Source organism: Bos indicus, chromosome 1 (genome assembly GCF_029378745.1).
Source record: "Bos indicus isolate NIAB-ARS_2022 breed Sahiwal x Tharparkar chromosome 1, NIAB-ARS_B.indTharparkar_mat_pri_1.0, whole genome shotgun sequence".
NCBI lineage: Eukaryota > Metazoa > Chordata > Mammalia > Artiodactyla > Bovidae > Bos > Bos indicus.
The window spans coordinates 42,763,575-42,785,461 of record NC_091760.1 but is presented as its reverse complement, the minus strand read 5'-3'; the positions used below and the strand labels follow the sequence as shown (position 1 = coordinate 42,785,461).

The 21,887-nt window shown below is 34.0% G+C and overlaps 1 protein-coding gene across 2 annotated transcripts in view; it reads right to left on the bottom strand.

Moving 5' to 3' along the window:
- Positions 1–270: 270 nt before the first annotated feature.
- The window catches only part of ARL6 (ARF like GTPase 6), a 39,395-nt gene continuing 17,778 nt past the window's right edge, over positions 271–21,887 (bottom strand). For both annotated transcript variants that reach the window (XM_070786866.1, XM_019966845.2), the window contains exons 5-8: positions 19,134–19,228; positions 11,899–12,028; positions 8,008–8,063; positions 271–2,958 (exon numbers count right to left, since the gene is read on the bottom strand). In XM_070786866.1, the coding sequence (XP_070642967.1) occupies positions 2,933–2,958; positions 8,008–8,063; positions 11,899–12,028; positions 19,134–19,228 (307 nt within the window). In that variant the 3' untranslated portion in view covers positions 271–2,932. The remainder of the gene's footprint in view (positions 2,959–8,007; positions 8,064–11,898; positions 12,029–19,133; positions 19,229–21,887) is intronic.

Sequence of the window (21,887 nt, the reverse complement as noted above, 5' to 3'; positions counted from 1 at the left end):
ACCTGATGTGAGGAGCTGACTCATTAGAAAAGAACCCGATGCTAGGAAAAACTGAGGGCGAGAAAAGAAGGGGGCAGCAGAGGATGAGACAGTTAGATGGCCATCTCCAACTCAAAGGACATGAGTTGGAGCAAATTTCAGGAGACAGTGAAGGACAGGGAAGCCTGGCATGCTGCAGTCCATGGGGTCGAAAAGGGTCAGGCACCACTTAGCGACTAAACAACAACAAAGAAGGAATAATCAGAAAGCAGAAAATATGCACCAAGTCAGTTAAAATGCACAGTATTTTAATGTACCAGAGTTACATGCAGGATGTATTTGCCTTAAGTTTTCTCAAAGGTAACTGCATATATTTATAGAAATTACAACATGGTGGGCTGACAATTTCAAAGGAAAAAAATAAATAATCAGAAGATAATTCATAATTTTTAGCAGACAACCTACAAATGAAAAATATACACAACTCGGCTCTTTTGTGATTTATAAGGCATAGGCTGAATAGGGCCACAGTATAAACATTTAAATGCAAAATATACAATAGGCTAACTTTTCAACATTTTATGAGGTGTCATTGAAATGTAGAGCATAATGAATTAATTTTTGTAACACAATGATGTCTAAACATAAAAAAACCTTGCTTTAGCCTAAATACATTTTAATTGCATAATATGTTAAATACAAATGCAATACCCTCAGTGTATATACACTTATATGGCATGCTGTGACCACTAAAGCCCAACTTGCTTCTACATAATCTTTAAATGAAAATAGAGTATGAATGGATGCTTATAAACTAGATTTGGAGATTATGGAAACAAAGCAAACAGTCAGTACCCTCTTCTATATATTTGCATAGGTATGAACTACTGTAGTTTGTGGAATACTAATTAGCTCAGTATTAACATAGTTTTAAGAATTATTCTTATCATAGTCATTTCTGCCCAGTTTAAAATTTGAAGTGTTAAACAGACTTAAAACAAAAAGCAAAAATAAATAAATAAAGCAGTAGTCCCTTGTCCATGACCTCCTCCACACCCATCCTAGTCTCCCACCCCAGAGAAGATTTTTCTATCCTTTTAGCTATTTTTATGGCAGATATCTCTATATTTCTAAAATCAGTATTACTCTTAGCTCTTGAATCATCTATTTTAAACAGATTGTTTTGTTCTGAATCCCAGAACCACCATTTACTAGCTCTGTGACCTTAAACAAATAACATTTTTAGGTCCTTTCCTTGTCTATAAAACAAATACTAGAATCTACTACATAAGGTTATTGTCAGGATTATATGATGCAAAATACCATATGTGTAATAATATTTTGCTCAAAATACAATGACAGCTATTATTATTGTTACCTTATGGTAGCTTAAGGATTTGAATTCTCTTACACCACCACTTTTTCCATCCTCCTAAAATAGTTATAGCATAACAGTTTTTTTGTTGAATTGCAGTGTTTTCATCTTCACATCTTTTTTATATTTAAAGCAACTCTAGATTAATAAGACTCACCTTGTATCCTCATCAAAACCATTTATGAGAAGTTGGCAAACTAGCTAAAATGCTGGATCACTGGAATAGTCTGGGTAATTTTCAATTTGCCAAATTTCAAATTACTGGGACTTCTGGACTAAGAGAAACTGGATTATAGAATTTTTACTATAGTTTTAAAGTTATTATATTCAAATCTCTGTGAAACATGCCACTACTGTAGTCACTGTAATACACCTTTATTACTCACTTACCTTTTGCCTTCTGTTTCTTTCATTTTCACAGCTAAGGATATTTAAGATGCTATGTACTGTATATTACAGTTTTCCTTTATATGGAATATTTTTCAGGATTTACACCACTGCTTTATCCACAGTTCCCCAGTGATTGATTAAAAACAAATGCTTCTATTTAGTGTTTACAATTTCAAGTAGTCTCTAAGTTGTGAGAAGCAACACAATTTGCAAACAGTAGATGGCAGAAGTATGTTTAAAATTCTAAAGAACATTTTTGCAGCAGTTCATGCACAAGAAAATCATAGTTGATGAATCACAGTCTATTCTAACAAAGTACCACAGTAAACTGGACGCAATTTAAAGGAAGAAAGAAAAAAATCAACTGTAATAATTAATCTTAAAATGCAATATTTTCATTCAGCCAATGAAATAAATTAGACACTATGTAAGAAAAGATGCTCAAATTTTCCCTCATTATCTTTTAAGTTCTCTGAGGATAAGCAACATGTTTTATTTACCTTATATCACCATTGCCTAGGACAATGCCAAACTAGTATAGATACAGAGATATTTCATATGTATTCACTGAATAAATGAATTCTGTTTAACTTGGTCTCAGATAATTTGCAAATCTTTGACAGTAAAACACCAAATGCCATGTTAACACAGCATTATTCTTTTTGGCATACAAAGCACACTAGTTGGTACGTTACATTTTAGGTTATGTTGATGGTGACATATAGTAAAGCTTTAATATATATTAATTTACCCAGGAACCCTTATAAATATTTAAAGTTCTTTTTCACAAGCACATCATACCACAAAGTCATATCATAAACTATATTTTTTGACAATTAAAAAATAAAATGCATTAAAGATATCATTAATCATGATGGGGTACTGAGATAAATCTGACTTTATAAACATTCTAATTACAATCAAATGTAGACCTTTACCAAGAAGTTGATAAATCTAGGGAGGGAACTCTTTGGAGGGAAGATTTAGTTTTGATATAATTAATGGCCAGATTAGCATACCTGAAGTCCATTCTTCTTAAAACCTCTCATTAAAAGTCCATAAATGCAAGTAGAAGATTATAAAGTATTCTTACATGTAAAGACACCTTTAAAAAATGTAAAGTATTCAGTTTGCCTTAATATATATTTCTTCAATTGAAAACTGTTGAAGTTTCCAAATACTATTTTTTCATGTCTTCACAGACTGGATCTGATCTGATAACAAAAACCAAACAAAAAATTATTAGTCTCTACAGGGCAAAATCTACTTTCTAAAGTAATCAAAGACAAATCTGTAACAATAGGTAGAAACCCATGCATACAACTGCTTTTTTTTAAAAGCACAATTCGTATTATAGTTTTTCTTTTTATCACTGTACATGCACCCAATTAGTCAACTAGTTCTACGAGGCTTGTATTAAAAATTCAGTCCCTTGCCTCATCCCTTCTTTCTCCCTTCACAGGCAACTACTTCCAGCTCCTTTTTAGGTGATTACCTCTGTATCTCTAAATAATATGCTTTTCTCATTACTTCTTGAATGCAATGTAACATAGGGCTTCAGTTCTCACACATTTGTACACCATCTTCTGCCACCCTCAAGATGCTCCCAATACTCCCATTTTCCTAAAACAGTAATGTTTTATGTCAATGCTACTCACAGCTGGGACAAGGGATAAACTTCAGTTTTTTCCTTTCTTCTACTATATTTTGCTTTCCCTGCAGTGAATAATTGCTTTTCATCCCCAACCCTGCCTTTTTTTTAATGTAACTAACATTATACTTCAATCCACTACTCTCACACCGTTTCAGGCTTTACTAGTATGAGGCATAAAACTGGTCAATCTTCACCTTCTTGAAGAACTCTCCATCATAGTCTTGTGCAGACTCTTTAATCTGACCCAGCTGTTCTCCATGCTCGTCCACGTATTTTCATATGAGATCTTTCACTATTACTCTAGGATCTCTTATTATCATCCTAGGGGTTCCTTCACAACTTTCTTGTGCAGATTTCCCTTATTTCATGGTACCTTATTTTTTCTTCTTGCTTCATTCCTTTGTTTTTGACAAGTATACCTCTGTGGCTACTTTAGTATTAATAAACTGTATAGAAAGTGAACTCTTGAGACTTTACATGGCTGAAGATGTCTTAATTCTCTACAGTTACAATACACTGATACTGCCTGAGAATATTATTTTCTCCTTAGATTTTTCCAAGCACTGCTTCCAAGTGTTGCTGGTGAGAAGTCTGATGCTACTTTGTTTTCTTACCTAAGGAAATCTGCCAATGATATCTCTTATTTTCTTCTCAGGAAATATGGTGAATTTCCCACCATCTTCAGTGTCGATTTTAATGATGCACTTTGGCGTGAGAATATTTTCATTCACCGCCTTGGGCTCTAAAGGGATGTTATAACTAAAAACTCATCATTCAGTTCTGGAAAATAATGTTTTATGATTTGATGACTTTCCACTATTTTCTCTGTTCTCTTTCAGAAATTCTTACTAGGATTTTGGGCCTCATAAATGACTCCTTACTTTATCTTTTCTCCCCCCATTGTCGTTTTCATACTTTCTTAGAGAATGTCTCTATTTTATCTTCTTTTGATTAAGTTTTCCATTTCTACTTGTTGTTCAGTTGCTCAGTCGTGTTGATGTTTTGCGACCCCATGGACTGCAGCATGCCAGGTTTCCCTGTCCTTCACCATCTCCTAGAACTTGCTCAAACTCATGTCCATTGAGTTGGTGATGTCATCCAACCATTTCTACTATTCTATTATTATTTTCCAAGAATTCATATTTTTTTTCAATTAGTATTCTTGTCATATTCATGAAAGTAATACATTCTTTTATCTCTTTGAGGCTACTCGAATAGCGTTTTGAAACATTCTCCCTAAATAGTCTTTTTCTAAACTTTTTCTTTTTCTCCATAATTCGTAATGTTTTGTCTTCAAATACTTCGCAATACTTTGCTATCTTCTCATATGTATAAGTGAACACTATAAAGTTGACTGGAATTTCGTTACATGTGTGAGGCTTGTCAAAAGTAATCTTCATCCTAGTGTATAGCTAGGCCATTTCCTTGAGAATTTCTAATGTTTAACACCTTTAGATCTTTTCTCTTAGCTGGTCTGACTCCTCAAAGCTGGCTTTCTATCTTCTACCTATTGCCAGTGTCTTCTAGGAGAATCAGGAGAAAGCAGAACATGGTTATAATCTTCAATATGAAACTTTCATTTACTCCTCATTTTCAGTTTAGCATTCCAACACACAGTTGTGCTCAGTGCTCTCCACTCCAGAGATACTATGCGACTCTCTGCAAAGAATGAACCTTCAATCTTCTTCTCGGGCACGGATGTATATCTGTGCATTTCCTTTTGGTCTCACCTCGTCTTTGTTTCTAATTTCCATCAATTCCTGAGCCTTTGAAGAGATCTGCAATGTAAATTAGGATGGTTTCCAGCTTTTTCCAGTGCTAGCTTAGAATTTCACTCTTTCAAGTCTGTTAAGTTATTCAACATTCATCACATATTTGGCTTCAAAATCTGGTTACCATTTTTGTCACTCCTATTCTTTTTGTCCTCAGTCTCTTCACTCTTAGTGAGATTTGAAGAGGGGATGAAACTAAGTGTGTGTCCAATCCTTGGCTTTTCAATGGAATGTTCCTAGTTTATAAAATTCTTATATAAAAACTGGAAGCATTATAAACTTTTCCCATAAGATAAAGTGACTCAGTGAATAAGTTTCATGAGTCATGTGGGACGATGTTTTGTTTTCTCATAAATATTTAAGTTTCGGAGCTAGAAAACAACTTACACTTCTGTGATAGTTTCTATATATTCTCTGGTGGTTTTAAAAAATACTTAATAGTTTACTTATGGATTCTTGTCTTTGGGCCGTAATTGACAATCCCTCCAAAAGAGAATAGAATCAGGGCACAAAATGTGTCATTTAATACTTTATCCTCAGTTTTTCAACCTTAAATTTAAAATAATAAAGTTAAATTGATCCAAAATGAACCAGGGCCTTCCTGTTTATGATGTTCGGAAATTGCAGAATTTTGCAAGGAAAATGAAGAGATTTAAGTTCAGAACATCTTTCAAAGATTTACAGAAAAACTTCTTGATAGTAAGTTAGCAAGAAGAGGCACAGACTAGTCTCCTAAATTTACTGCTACTTATTTTGCAAGGTGGGTTTTCACCTGTTTTCAAATCCAAAGACAGGAGCATCAAAAATATAAACTATTTACTATAACATAGAAATTATGAACAAAGGATCTCCTACTCAAAACCAAACTGATATAGTTTTAAATCTGCATACTAAGTTTCCTCTTCTGTTAAACAGAGAAGTTACATAAAAGGATAGGTAAACTGAACATTTTTTGAGTGCTTTCTTAAGCTAGGCACTTTAGTAGAGAGCATTTCATTTAATCTGTATGGCAATTTTAGATATTTTATTTTTTAATTTTAAAGATGAGGAAAATTATCTGTATAATATAAAGACATTAGTTAATAATTAACAAGTAGTGGGAATATATCTGACAGACTCAGAAGTCCAAGTGTTTTTTACTTCTACATCATGCTGCCCACATAAAATGGGGATACTACTACTTACCTTGCAGAGAATTGTAAAGTTTACATAAAATAATATGGCGACACAAGGGCACAACTTTTTTTTTCAATAATGTATCCTTCTTATAGAGATTTGGGAGTTAAGATACAAAGATAATGGATCAGAAAAGTCAATGACAAAAATTAGAGTTGGCAAGTGGCGTTGTGATGTTGGATCACTCCTGACACCTAGTGGCCTTATTGTTACAGACAAAATAAAAAGATGTACAATTTAAAATCCAGATGACCATCACTTATTTTCAATTAAGTACTGTGCTTTGTATTTTTTATTATGGGTTTCCATTCACACTATATCTCTGCTGTGAGCAATAATAAGTACTTAAAATAAGAAATAAAGGTTGACAATATGTTTCTAGTGTCTTCTTTAGAATGTTCCTTTGTAATCTATTTGTTTTATGTGGAATCAGTCCCATAAAATGGTCACTTTGATCACTTCTTTACACAGTCTGAAAAACTAAATTGTTGTGTTCAAAGAAAAATCCCACTAGTGATTCTGAGAACTTTTAGAGGTTCTCAGTTAAGTTTCACTTAATTGTAAAACGTAACTAGAAGGTTCTTTGCAGTGTAATGGTAAATGGCATGATGACTATATAAACACAAAAGAGGGAAACCAAAATACAGCAGTCTGTGCAGTTAACTAGAACACATTTTACTAATAACACAAATATTTATTAGATATACATTTATAGTACTTTGAACTAAAGAAATATTATGTCTCTATGTATGTAAGTAGGCTACTCTTAAGATCCACCATGACATACAGTAGAGAAAAAAAAAATCACATATAGCTCGAATAAAAAGAATGTGTAGAAGAAATTAAATTTATAGCCACAAGACCACAGCTCATGGATTAACAAGTTAATCTCATTATTCACCCTTATTCAGGGCAGGGAGGTTCCTAAAAGAACTCATCCACTGTCCTGCTCAAAAATGGAAATTTTTTTGCCTGACCTTCAGGGTCCTATAAGAAGAAGGACTTATAGAACTTGGTTTCATGCACATTCACGTTTTATTTCTCTGTGTGGGTCACTGTGCTTCAAGCCTTTCCTGTGTCTTGTGGACAATGTAACCTTAGGGAAAATGATAGATCTTAATTTAATCCCTGGTATAGTAAGCTTGTACCGTGATAGCTATTTTGATGAATAACATATAGAACTGTGATATATAGAAACACTAATAGAATACCAGTATATAAAGTACTAAATATGAGTACTAAAATTTGTAGAAACATGCCATGTATAAATGGAGCTATATGTGGAGTACAGCATGACTCCTGAAAGACACATGCCACAAAGATTTTTATTGACAGCAGGTCTAAAATTTACCCCAAAATTCAAATGTGCTTCTATTACTAGATCTGACAGAAACTTATTGCTATAAATTAAAATTATATTCTAGAGTTGTCATGTATATTGATATAAGTAGTTTTTATTTAAATAAATCCTTTATAAAAATGTAATTGAAGTAAATGGAGCAAGGTATTGGATACTTACTGTATTGTATTTTCTGATAGCAGAAATAGATGGAAACAAGAGGGAAAAAGGCAGTGATATAATAAAAATAAAATGTAAAAAAGGACAGAAAATGTGACCGGAAAGAAAATAAAGGCTGAAGATGCAGTTTTTTATGATGTACCTTGAAGCCAGTCTACACCTTCTTGCAATCCTTCTCCTTTTATGGCATCACTAGCACTGAAATAAAACCAACAGAAAAATACACATTTCATCAAAAAACTGTAAGAATAAATAATTACAATTTTGCCATATGGCAAATTAATATATTTAATAACATATCTGAGCAAAACTGGTTAAGTACTGAAACTGAATATACATAGGATATAAAAGTCTGAGTGCTTAGGATCAAGACATGAGAAAACTATTTATTAATTTACATAGACATTTGTAAAAATATATCATTAAAATCTTACTATTTTAGGACTATTACTAGGACTGGCATTAACAAAACATATACTTTGAGTTATTCTCTCAGTAGTGGGATTATAGAGCACACCATCCTACTTTCCCCTACCAGCCCCAATGATTCAATAGCATTTATTTATTAGAAATGCTTTACTTGGGTTGTAATTTAGCCATAGGATGGAGTGACTTTATTTGAAATGAAAATTGATATCTAAAAGGCATAAATCTGTAACTGTAACTCTGGTAAACTGGTAAAATAAAAAAATCCCAGTAGAAGTCAATCATAGTTTTATATTTCTTGGTTTTACAAACCTCGATAGGTTGTTTAACTCTTTGGCCTTCAGTTTTTGCTTCTGTAAAATGGGGGAATATAACCACTGGCCTCATGTGATTATTATAAGAATTAAATATTTGAGATACGCATATAAAACATTGAATACAGAGTCTTTTCATTGTTGTTCCATTCTTGAAAGTAAGTAAGCCTAAATCCTTGTGACATTATTTTATAAATAATAAAAATTAAATTATATAAACTAAAACAATAAAATGTAGAGGATTTTTTGAGTATGAAATAATCTTTTTCTAAGACTCTGACAGTTTCTCATGTTACTGATATAATTATCTAATAACAATTAGTATACATAATTAGATTTTCTGTATGATTAAGATTGCTTTTAGTATGCTGAAGCATGATTTTAAAATGTACTAAATTATCTTAAAACAATTAATTTGATTCTAATAAAAAGAGAAATTACTTTCAAGGAATTATTTATTGCACCAAGAACATGACTTATAGAATTATTTTAAAATAGAAAGGCAGAAACAAATATCATGAGATAGGCAATTATTCAAAGCAAACTATGGATTACCTTTATTAACAGCAAAACATCACTAACTGAAATACTTATATCAAGAATGATCAACATATTGACTTTTATCACAAACTTCTAGTACCACATAAGAGAACAGTGCCATGAAGAAACCCTTATATCTTGCACTTTTCCTAATAATTCCCAAATATTTAAATTCTACCTTTCCTTTCAAATAAATTATAAGACTCATAACTGGAATAAAAGCCAGAGTCTTCACCATTTTCTGCAAGGCACTATGTGACATAGCCCCTCGTTATTTCTCAGGGGCCTCATCTACAATTTCCCCCTACCTCTCTGTTCCAGCCAGCAAGGACTTCTTGCTGTTTCCAGACAACATCAGGCACATTCTCATCCAAGAGCCTTTTCACTTACTGGCCTCTCTATCTGGAAAAGTTATTCCTCCAAACCTTTGTGTGAATTGCTTCTTGACTTCAATTATATCTCAGAGGGAGACCACATTCATTATTCTTTCTCTTACTATTCTACTTTTTTTTTCACCCTCCCAACTGATGTTTTTATTATCTGTCTCCCTCTCAAGATAGTAAAAATGCAAAAGCAAACATATATCACTCTAGGGACTTAGTCAAAGAACACATGGGAAGAATTAAAACAGAATCAGACTTGAAAATCAGAGTTGATTATATGTTTAGTAAAATGGTCAAAAATTAACCAAAAAAAAAAGTCCAGACTATACTTCTCTATAATCTCTCCTTTACTACCCAAATTTATTTGTACCTAAGGCAAGAGAGATGCAATATTTTATCTCTGCACCACTCAGCATTACTTTTTTTCTTCAAAATTAAAGGAGAAATTTATTTTTAGTTCAAATAAAAACCTTAACAAGTGAAACACTAATTGGAACTTAGATGTCCAGTTTGAATTAAGAAGTCAAAATTTTAGACAAACTTAAAAGAAAAACTTAACATTCTTCTACAAGATGTACAGAAAATGAAGAAACTGGCAATATGCTCTGTCCATATCCTTATAACATCAGATATTTTTTTCTCTTACTAAAATAAGTTAAGGTGTCACAAATAAATAAACCTAATAGAATTCAATAGCTAATTATTAAGGAGAAAGACATTTTCCATTTGCAAAATTAATTTCTACTTCAAAATTAATAGGAAAACTATATCTTTTACTAATTAAAATTGACCCGTATTTTGAATGTTGTACTTTCCATTAATGTAGTCAGCACACTTAGGGCAAAAATTAAATTATTCTACTTTAGATATTATCATTTTAAGCATGATTTACAAAACTAGAAAGGTTCTACCTTAAGATAGTTCTCTACACCAACTCCCTCCTTTCTTTACCAACAAAATACCACAGAACCTCAAATTCCAACTCAAGAATAATTTAGTAAACACTGACTTTTCCTCTGATTTCCAAAGTAAGGAGGGTTTTACTCATGATATGTGGCCTTAGGTACTGAAACATTTCAAAGGATTTCTCAAGTGCTATAGTATTACTCTTTCAGCACCATGGTTAGCTCTTAAAGTTTTCCTCTGAGTTCTATCACTTCCTTCTTTCCTAGATTTCTTTGCCTCTGTGTTCAGCCTTTCTCTATAGAGAAGTTTGGGGCCAGGGAGAGGTGGGGGCAGGGGTGAACAGAGGGAAGCTTAATGTAACATAAGGTGGTGGTGTAGTCACTAAGTCATGTCCGACTCTTGTGACCCCATGGACTGTAGCCTGCCAGGCTCCTCTGCCCATGGGATTCTCCAGGCAAGAATACTGGAGTGGGTTGCCATTTCCTTCTCCAGGGGATCTTTCCGACCCAGGACTTGAACCCGGGTCTTCTGCACTGCAGGCAGATTCTTTACCAACTGAGCTATGAGGGAAACCCTCATAGGGTAGCATAAGGTAGCAGTAGGCATTAAAATACTATCTAATATGTAACTTCTGGTTATCCTCATCAGAATATTTTGGCGGAAAAACATACTGGAATTAAAGATATTAGTAAGAAACTGCTTTCCAAAAAAAATGTATAATAATATCAGACTCTAATTATTTAAGAGTTCAGTTTTACAGTATGTCCAAATAAGAGATTTTTATATTCTGTTTATTCATATCAACATGTATTTATTGTGTATATCTCCTAAGTACCTATGAGTAGGTACCTACTAAACAGGCACTGTTACTATTCTGGGAGTTAGAGTGAAAAAAATCGATGAAATCCCAGGTCTCATGGTACTAATGGTCTAGTTTAGGAAGACAGACTATACAAGAGAAAAGAAAAAAAAGAAGAGGTCATATGGCAATAGACAAATAAAGCAAAGTAAGGAAAAAAAACACAAGAGATGGGGGTAATGTATAGTGATATTTCAGAGAATTATCAAGAGAGGTCTCTTTCTTAAAGAAAGTACAATAGTAAGCAGGAAAATAGTTTTAAAGAATGATTCAGACAAAGGGAAAGTGCAAATGCCTTGAGACGCAACTGTGGTTGGTTGATTCAATGTGCAGAAAGAAATTAGTGTGGTTGAAGCTGGGTAAGTAAGCAGATTGGTTAATTCTTTTAAAGAGTTGTTTTAGTTTTTCTATCCCTGAAAAGATTTGAAAAGGTTTTAACAATAATATATTACTGAATACCTGCAACACTACAATTTTATAAAACATAAAATCTTTACCTTTCATCCTACCATGTTAAGTCACTTATATAGTGAGCTTGTAAAAAAAACCCTGAAGTTGGAGATTTTTTCAGAATGATAAAATGAAATGTAAATAAAAGACTTTACCAAATATGCCATGGTTTATCTTTGATGTCCTCTAAACACAGCAACTGAGATACTTTTACAGATGTCAATGCATCTCTAAGATCCATTTTGTTTGCAAAGAATAAGATTGGTATTCGACGGTGCTTAATATCTAAAAGAGAAAATAAGACTATCATCACACTTCTAGCTTTTTATCTTCTCCAAAATCCTTAAAACTGAAATCCACTAAAATTGTCTTCCAATCACTTCTTCCCATATCACACATACATAAACATTTAAAGGCATATACTGTCAAGCATATATTTAAGTGATAATAGAATTTAAAATACACTTCTTCCTAAGGTTATCTGTGCAGTCCGTGGAATTCCACAGGCCAGAATACTGGAGTAGATAGCCCTTCCCTTCTCCAGGGTATCTTCCCAACCCAGGGATTGAGCCCAGGTTTCCCTCATTGCACGTGGAGTATTTACCAGCTGAGCTACAAGGGAAGTAAGATTATCTGCCCTCTTGTTGGAACTGTAAACCAAAGATGGATGAGGGTGGGAGTGGCGGGCTCATTAAACAGTTACTGAACAGCACCTAGCAAAGAGTCAAACATTTTGTTTCATTTTTACTGTCAACACAAAGGAAGAAAACTTCAAACAGAAATATTATAGAAGGAGGATAAGAATGTAAATGGACTAGTCAAAAGACATAGGGTGGCTGAATGGATTTTTTTAAAAAGACGGATACATAGTTTGCCTATAAGAGATTCACTTCAAATACAAAGTAACAAACCAAAAGTGAGAGGATAGAAAAAGATATTTCATGCAAATGGAATGAAAAAAATGGTGGGGCAGCAATGTATATATCAGACAAAAGAGACTTTAAAACAAAACTATAAAAAGAAGCAAAGAAGGACATTAAAGGACAGTGTTCATGGGATCAATTCAAGCAGAAAAAGACAGTTGTAAATATGTATGTACCCAACATAGGCGAGGTTAAATATATAAGGCAAATATTAACAGATGTAGAAATTGACAGCAACACAATAATAGTAAGGGGTCTTTAACTTCCCCCTTCCATCAATGGACAGATCATTCACATAAAAAGTCAATAAGGAAACAGTAGCCTTAAAAGACACATTCAGTTCAGTAGCTCAGTAGTGTCTGACTCTTTGCGACCCCATGAACAGCACGCCAGACCTCCCTGTCCATCACCAACTCCTGGAGTTTACCAAAACTCATATCCATTGAGTCGGTGATGCCATCCAGCCATCTCATCCTCTGTCGTCCCCTTCTCCTCCTGCCCTCAATCCCTCCCAGCATCAGGGTCTTTTCCAATGAGTCAACTCTTCTCATGAGGTGGCCAGAGTACTGGAGTTTCCGCTTCAGCATCAGTCCTTCCAATGAACACCCAGGACTGATCTCCTTTAGAATGGACTGGTTGGACTTTCTTACAGTCCAAGGGACTCTCAAGAGTCTTCTCCAACACCACAGTTCAAAAGCATCAATTCTTTGGCACTCAGCTATCTTCACAGTCCAAATCTCACATCCACACATGACCACTGGAAAAACCGTAGCCTTGACTAACGGACCTTTGTTGGCAAGTAATGTCTCTGCTTTTGAATATACTATCTAGGTTGGTCATAACTTTCCTTCCAAGGAGTAAGCGTCTTTTAATTTCATGGCTGCAGTCACCACATCTGCAGTGATTTTGGAGCCCAAAAAATAAAGTCTGACACTGTTTCCACTGTTTCCCCATCTATTTCCCATGAAGTGATGGAACCAGATGCCATGATCTTAGTTTTCTGAATGTTGAGCTTTAAGCCAAGTTTTTCACTCTCCTCTTTCACTTTCATCAGGAGGCTTTTTAGCTCCTTTTGACTTTCTGCTATAAGGGTGGTGTCATCTGGATATCTGAGGTTATTGACACTTCTCCCGGCAATCTTGATTCCAGCTTGTGCTTCTTCCAGCCCAGCGTTTCTCATGATGTACTCTGCATATAAGTTAAATAAGCAGAGTGACAATATACAGCCTTGACGTACTCCTTTTCCTATTTGGAACCAGTCTGTTGTTCCATGTCCAGTTCTAAGTGTTGCTTCCTGACCTGCATATAGGTTTCTCAAGAGGGAGGTCAGGTGGTCTGGTATTCCCATCTCTTTCAGAATTTTCCACAGTTTATTGTGATCCACACAGTTAGATCAATTTAATAGATATTTACTAAAAATGCAAATTAAAATTACCAAGAAATATCACCTTACATCTGTCTGTCAGAATGGCTATGGTCAAAAAGAACACAATAAATACTGGTGTGGATGCACAGAAAATTGAACTCTTGTACACTGTTAGGTCAAATGGAAATTGGTGCAGCTACTATGGAAAACAGAATTGAAGTTTCTGGAGAAGGCAATGGCACCCTACTCCAGTACTCTTGCCTGGAAAATCCCATGGACGGAGGAGCCTGGAAGGCTGCAGTCCATGAAGTCGCTAATAGTTAGACACGACTGAGTGACTTCACTTTCACTTTTCACTTTCATGCATTGGAGAAGGAAATGGCAACCCACTCCGGTGTTCTTGCCTGGAGAATCCCAGGGACGGGGGAGCCTGGTGGGCTGCCGTCTATGGGGTCGCACAGAGTTGGACACGACTGAAGCAACTTAGCAGCAGCAGCAGAAAACTAAAAATATAACTCATGGTAGTTATATGAGTCAGCACTTTTACTGTTAGGTATTTATAAAATAAAAAAATAATAATTTGAAATGATACAAGTACCCTAATGTTCACAGCAGCATTATTTAAAATTGCTAAGATATAAAAGCAACCTAAAAAAAAATAAATAAAAGCAACTTAAGTGTACTTAGCAGATGAATGGATAAAGATGTGGTACATACATACAATGGTATACTAATCATCCATAAATCATCCATAAAAAAGAATTAAATATTACCATTTGTAACAACATAGATGGACTTGGAGGGTGGTATGCTAGATGAAATAAGAGAAAGACAAATATTGTATGACATCACTTATATGTAAAACCTAAAAAAATACAACACCTTCTGAATGTTAAAAAAGGAAACAGACTCACAGATATAGGTAGCAAACTAGTGGTTACCACTGGGGAGAGGGAAGGGTGGAAGAGAAGTTAGGGGTAGAGGATTAAGAGAAACAAACTACTATGTATAAAACAAATAAGCTACAAGAATATGTTGTATAATACAGGCAATATTTCATATTTAGTATAAATGGAACACAACTTAAAAAACTGTGGATCATCATGTTGTACATGTGAAACTTATATGATACTGTACATCAACTCTACCACAACAAAAGGATATGGAAGATGTGTATAACACTATCAACTGATATTTACAGAATTCTTCACCCAAGTACAGCAAGATACACATTCTATGGAATTGCAGATGGAACATTCACCATGTTCAACCATATGTGAGTGACTGATCTGATCTAAGAATGAAAATCTTTGAAATAGGTTACTTGATCAAACAGAATTAAATTAGAAATCAATAACAAAAAGACATCTAAAAAATTCCAAATATTTGGGAAATTAAATAATAATACACTACTAAATAATCCAACCATCAAAGAAGAACTTAAAGGTAAGTTAGAAAATACTTTGAGCCAAATAATAAAGAAATATATCAGAATTTGTGAGATAGTTAAATCCTCAGAAAATATGTATTGCTTTAAATGCTTTTATTATAAAAGCTAGATATAAAATGCTTTATAAGAAAATAAATATATAAAGTCAACAATTTCTACTTCGATCTGAAAAAGATAAAGAGAAAATGAAATTCAATTTAAATACAGGAAGTTCAAAATAAAAACAAAAATTTGTTAAAAGAGAGCAGAAATTAATGAAATCTGAAAAAGATACATCTGCAGAGGAAACTGACAAAGTTAAAAGTTTTTCTTGGAAAATTAGTAAAACCGTATAAACTCTCTAAAAGATGGAGCAATAAAAAAGGGAGGAAACATAAATTACCAATATTAGAAATGAAAGAAGATATGTATATCATATGGGTCTTAAAGACATTAAAAGGATAATAAGAGGATGATACAATTTTATGCCAATAAATTCCACAACTTATATAAATTAACAAATTAACAGATTTGGTTATATATTACTAGAAGTGACCCAAGAAGAAATACAGAACTTTAATAGCCCTACCTCATTTAAAGAAATTGAATTTATAGTTCATGCTTCCAACATACACACAAAATCCTGAACCAGATGGCCTCATTAGATTTTATTTAATGCTTAAGAAATAATACCAATTCTTAACAAATCCAAAACATAAAAAAAATAAAGAGGAGGAGTAACTGCTCTTCAAGTCATTTTTTGAGGTCTCTACAGCCCTCCCACAAAATCAGAAGAGGCTATTACAAGATAGAAAATGACAAAATGAAATCCATTATGCTAAGTGAAATAAGTCAGAAAAAGACAAATACCATATGATCTCACATGTGAAAGCTAAAGAAGACAAACAATATCTACAGAAAACAAAATAATGGATGCAGAGAAGAAATTGGTTGCTGCTGGAGTGGAGAGAGCTTGAAATGGATGAAAGGGGTCAAAAAGTTCAAACTTCCAGTCATGAAATAATTTATGAGATGTAATGTACACCATGGTGACTACAGTTAGTAATACTGTATTGGGTATTTGAAGGTTGCTAAGAATATATCTTAAAAGTTCTCATCACATGAAAAAAAAATTTTCTAACTATGTATCCTGATGGATGTTAACTAGACTTGTGGTGATCATTTCACAGTACAGTTGACCTTTGCAAAATGTGGGGGTGGAGTTCTGACCTCTGCACATTCAAAAATCTGTGAATAACTTCATGGCTGGCCCCCTGTATCTGCAGTTTCACATTTGTGGATTCAGTCAACTTTGGATCATATAGTACTACTGTGGCATTATTTGAAAAAAACCACACACAAGTAGACCTGTGCAGTTCAAATCCCAGTTGTTCAAAGGCTAATTGTATATACAAATATCAAATCACTATGTTGAATACCTGAAACTGATGTAAAATTATATGTCAATTATATTTCAAAAAATGTTCACACCAACTTTATTCATAATTGCCCTAAACTAGGAACAGTTCAGGTATCAATTACTAAACACTGGATAAACAAACTGTTACAGTAATATAATAAAATATTACAAAGCAAATAAAGGGGTACACAAGTGATACATACATCAACATGGGCAATTCCCCAAAACATTACAATGAATATAAAAACCTAGGCACAAAAATGTATGTACCTTTTCCCACCATTAATATGAAATGGTAAAAAAGGCAAAATTTTGGAGACTGAAATCAGATTAGTAGCTCTTCTTGCCCCTTGTAGGGGTGCTGATTGGAAAGGGGCATGAAAGAACTTACAGGGTGATGAAAATGTTCTGTTTCTTGTCTGGGAGTGTATAGACAGGAACAGTTACATAAATATATGCATTTGTTAAAATTACAGAACTGTATATGATGGGCTCAATAAGGACAGAAATGGTATGGACCTAACAGAAGCAGAAGATATTAAGAAGAGGTGGCAAGAATACACAGAAGAACTGTACAAAAAAGATCTTCATGACTAAGATAATCACGATGGAGTGATCACTCACCTAGAGCCAGACATCCTGGAATGTGAAGTCAAATGGGCCTTAGAAAGCATCACTACGAACAAAGATAGTGGAGGTGATGGAATTCCAGTTGAGCTATTTCAAATCCTGAAAGATGATGCTGTGAAAGTGCTGCACTCAATATGCCAGCAAATGGAAAACTCAGCAGTGCCCACAGGACTGTTTTCATTCCAGTTTTCATTCCAGGAAAAGGTCAGTTTTCATTCCAATCCCAAAGAATGCTCAAACTACCACACAATTGCACTCATCTCACACACTAGTAAAGTAATGCTCAAAATTTTCCAAGCCAGGCTTCAGCAATACGTGAACGGTGAACTTCCAGATGTTCAAGCTGGTTTTAGAAAAGGCAGAGGAACCAGAGATCAAATTGCCAACATCCGCTGGATCATGGAAAAAGCAAAAGAGTTCCAGAAAAACATCTATTTCTGCTTTACTGACTATGCCAAAGCCTTTGATTGTGTGGATCACAATAAACTGTGGAAAATTCTGAAAGAGATGGGAATACCAGACCACCTGATCTGCCCCTTGAGAAACCTATATGCAGGTCAGGAAGCAACACTTAGAACTGGACATGGAACAACAGACTGGTTCCAAATAGGAAAAGTAGTACATCAACGCTGTATACTGTCACCCAGCTTATTTAACTTATATGCAGATTACATCATGAGAAACGCTGGGCTGGAAGAAACACAAGCTGGAATCAAGATTGCCGGGAGAAATATCAATAACCTCAGATATCTAGATGACACCACCCTTATGGCAGAAAGTGATGAGGAACTACAAAGCCTCCTGATGAAAGTGAAAGAGGAGAGTGAAAAACTTGGCTTAAAGCTCAACATTCAGAAAACTAATATCATGGCATCTGGTTCCATCACTTCATGGGAAATAGATGGGGAAACAGTGGAGGCGGTGTCAGACTTTTATTTTTTGGGGCTCCAAAATCACTGCAGATGTGGTGACTGCAGCCATGAAATTAAAAGACCCTTCCTCCTTGGAAGGAAAGTTATGACCAACCTAGATGGCATATTCAAAGACATTACTTTGTCAACAAAGGTCCATCTAGTCAAGGCTATGGTTTTTCCAGTAGTCATGTATGGATGTGAGAGTTGGACTGTGAGGAAAGCTGAGTGCCGAAGAATTGATGCTTTTGAACTGTGGTGTTGGAGAAGACTCTTGAGAGTCCCTTGGACTGCAAGGAGATCCAACCAGTCCATTCTGAAGGAGAACAGTCCTGGGTGTTCTTTGGAAGGAATTTTGCTAAAGCTGAAACTCTAGTACTTTGGCCACCTCATGCGAAAAGTTGACTCACTGGAAAAGACTCTGATGCTGGGAGGGATTGGGGGCAAGAGGAGAAGGGGACGACAGAGGATGAGATGGCTGGATGGCATCACTGACTTGATGGACGTGAGTTTGAGTGAACTCTGGGAGTTGGTGATGGACAGGGAGGCCTGGCGTGCTGCGGTTCATGGGGTTTCAAGGAGTCAGACATGACTGAGTGACTGAACTGAACTGATACAGTGTAAACAACATGTTTTGTTGAATCAAAGAACAAAACATCATAGATGACCCCAAAGCACAGACGTTACAGACTGAAAGACACAGACATGTACCTGGATGATTCAGAAGAGTACGAAGTTCTTCTTTGGCCACAACCATTCTCAATTTATCACTACTATCAATGACAAAAATAATGGCTTGTCCTTCTCTGTGTAATACAAAGAATGAGAAAAATTAATGATAAACAAACATTTTTCTATGTTAACTATTCATTTGCATATCTTAAACCATTTATTATGTCTTCATGTCCTATGATGATTTATCATTACAGGCGTTGGTGCTGTTCCTTATTAGTTTATATGAGGAATTAATACTGCTATATTTTGGTTAATATATTAACCAAATAAGTCACATTTTGTGCAAAGTAATTTTTATTCATTTGGTCATAACATGGTAAATTTAATGACTCATTTCATAATTTAAAAAAATAACAAGTTGGGCTTTTCTGGTGGTTAAGAATCCACCTGCCAATGCAAGGGACACGGGTTCGATGCCCAGATCCAGGAAGATCCCACATTATGCAGAGTAACTAAGCCCATGTGCTACAATTACCGAACCCACACTCTAGAGCCTGTGAATCACAACTACTGAGCCAAAGCGACTCAACTTCTGAAACCTAGAGCCCATGCTCTGCAATGAGAAGCCACCACAATGAGAAGCCTGCATACTGAAACTGGGAAGTAGCCCCAATCACTACAACTAGAGAAAGCCCATGTGCAGCAACGAACTCAGCATGGTCATAAATTAAATTGTTTTTAAAAAAGGTAAAAACATAATCCTATTACACAGGCACAATCATTAATATTTGCAAATAAATCATTTTTAGCATTTTCTTTGTAAATGTGTGTATGCATATTCACTCAGTCTTGTCCAACTCTTTGCAACCCCATGGACAGCAGCCTGCCAGGCTCCTCTGTACATGGAATTTTCCAAGCAAGAATATTCATATATGAATATCTACATCTGTATTTAAATGGAACCTTGCTGTTTTATTCTGCCTTTCTGATATATATGTACACTTCCTTGATCTTTTTTATAGTAGTTTGAACTACTTTTATATGAAACATTAAAGCATAAAGAAGCTTTCAATAAAGTTTTTTTTGAAAGACGTCTTTCAATAACATCTTTCATTATACTCTAAAGTATAATGAGTATGTCATTAAATATTGTATCAAACTTCTATTGTTGGGCTTCATAGCATACTTCCAATTTTCATTACTATGAAAAACTTTGGGATAAACAGCCTCCCAAATACATTTAAAAATTTTCTTGATACTTTAGGAACAGAATGCCTAGGAATACATACATAAAGTTTTAGATAAACACTGACAAATTAGAAATGCTATATCAATTTTATAATACTATCAGCACTTTTTCCACTCCCTGGCCAGCATGGCTCTTATTCTTTTCAATTTTTTACCATCCTAACACCATATTATTTTACTTTGCATTTTATTAATTTCTTGTTAAGTTCAATATATTTTCATATATTTACTAGACATTCATATATTTTTTGTGACTCACTTATTTCAGTCATAAATCAAGATTTTTAAAGTTCAATGTCATTAGTACTCACATGCATATAAAAAATAAAACAACTTTTTAATACCATTGTCTGCTATCATTTAAAAAGATGAATGCATTTTATTATAGACATACATTACCAGTGGATATAGAAACTGATACAACTGGAAATATATATCAAGAGCTTTAAAAACATTCAGTCACTTTGAGCCAATAATTTCATTTCTGAAATTTATACTAAGGAAACATGAAGTATGACAAAGATTTATACAGTAATATGTTAACTGAAGAATTGTTTATAATCTTCCAAAACTGAGAACAATCTTTATGTCCAAAAACAGAGAAATAATTAAGCAAATTTTGGCATAGGAAGGAATATAAGAAAATATTAGGTTGCCATGAGAGTTACATTCTTTTTATGTTTTCCTGACTTATCAGAGAATGTTAAATGAAAACTATACAGCACATGGTGCATGCTTTAGAAGGCTCCTTTCTCAGTTATGTTAAATGTTATTTCAAAACAGAAGAAACATACTTAAAAGATATATTTTCTAAACATTTACTCCTTTCCCAATATGCACTCTTTATATCTTAGGCTTTATTACTTTTTCAAAGAGAAATATGCAAAAGCTATACAATAATTAACATTACAGGATCAAATGAATGACAAAGTAAACTTCCTTTATAATCTCATTAGTACCCAAATGCTATTGATGATGCAGTACATATTACACTAAGAATTTTCTTCTCTCTCAATATATAGTAAGCCTACATTTTTATTAAGAATAATTTTCTTTATATAACTGAGATATGACAAAAATATCATTATAAATAATTCTCAACACACATTCTTTCATATACATGTTTGCCCAGCAGTCCCAGTCATCTGTACTTTTCTGAAAGCAAAAATTATGGCTGGAGGGTATGAACATTTTTCATTTTAACAGATATTGAAAAATTACCCTAAAAAGATGTTACATTATCTGTAAGAGTAGCTTGTTTTGCCAACAGTAGACTTAATTAATCTTTTTAACCTTTTTTCAGTCTAATAGATTAAAATGTACTTGTTCTTTCACAATCAGAAAAATATAGCTACAGAAAATTTACTATTACTATAGATTTCTGAACAGTAATCATATTCAGCATTCCACCTACAGTGTATCTAAAATATTCCTGAATTCATTAACTTCTTCCAAAAAGATTTTAAAGAAAAAGAATGTTAAAATTGGAAAAAAAAATTTCCTTTAAATACTATTTTTTATGTAGTTTTACATTTTCTGTAA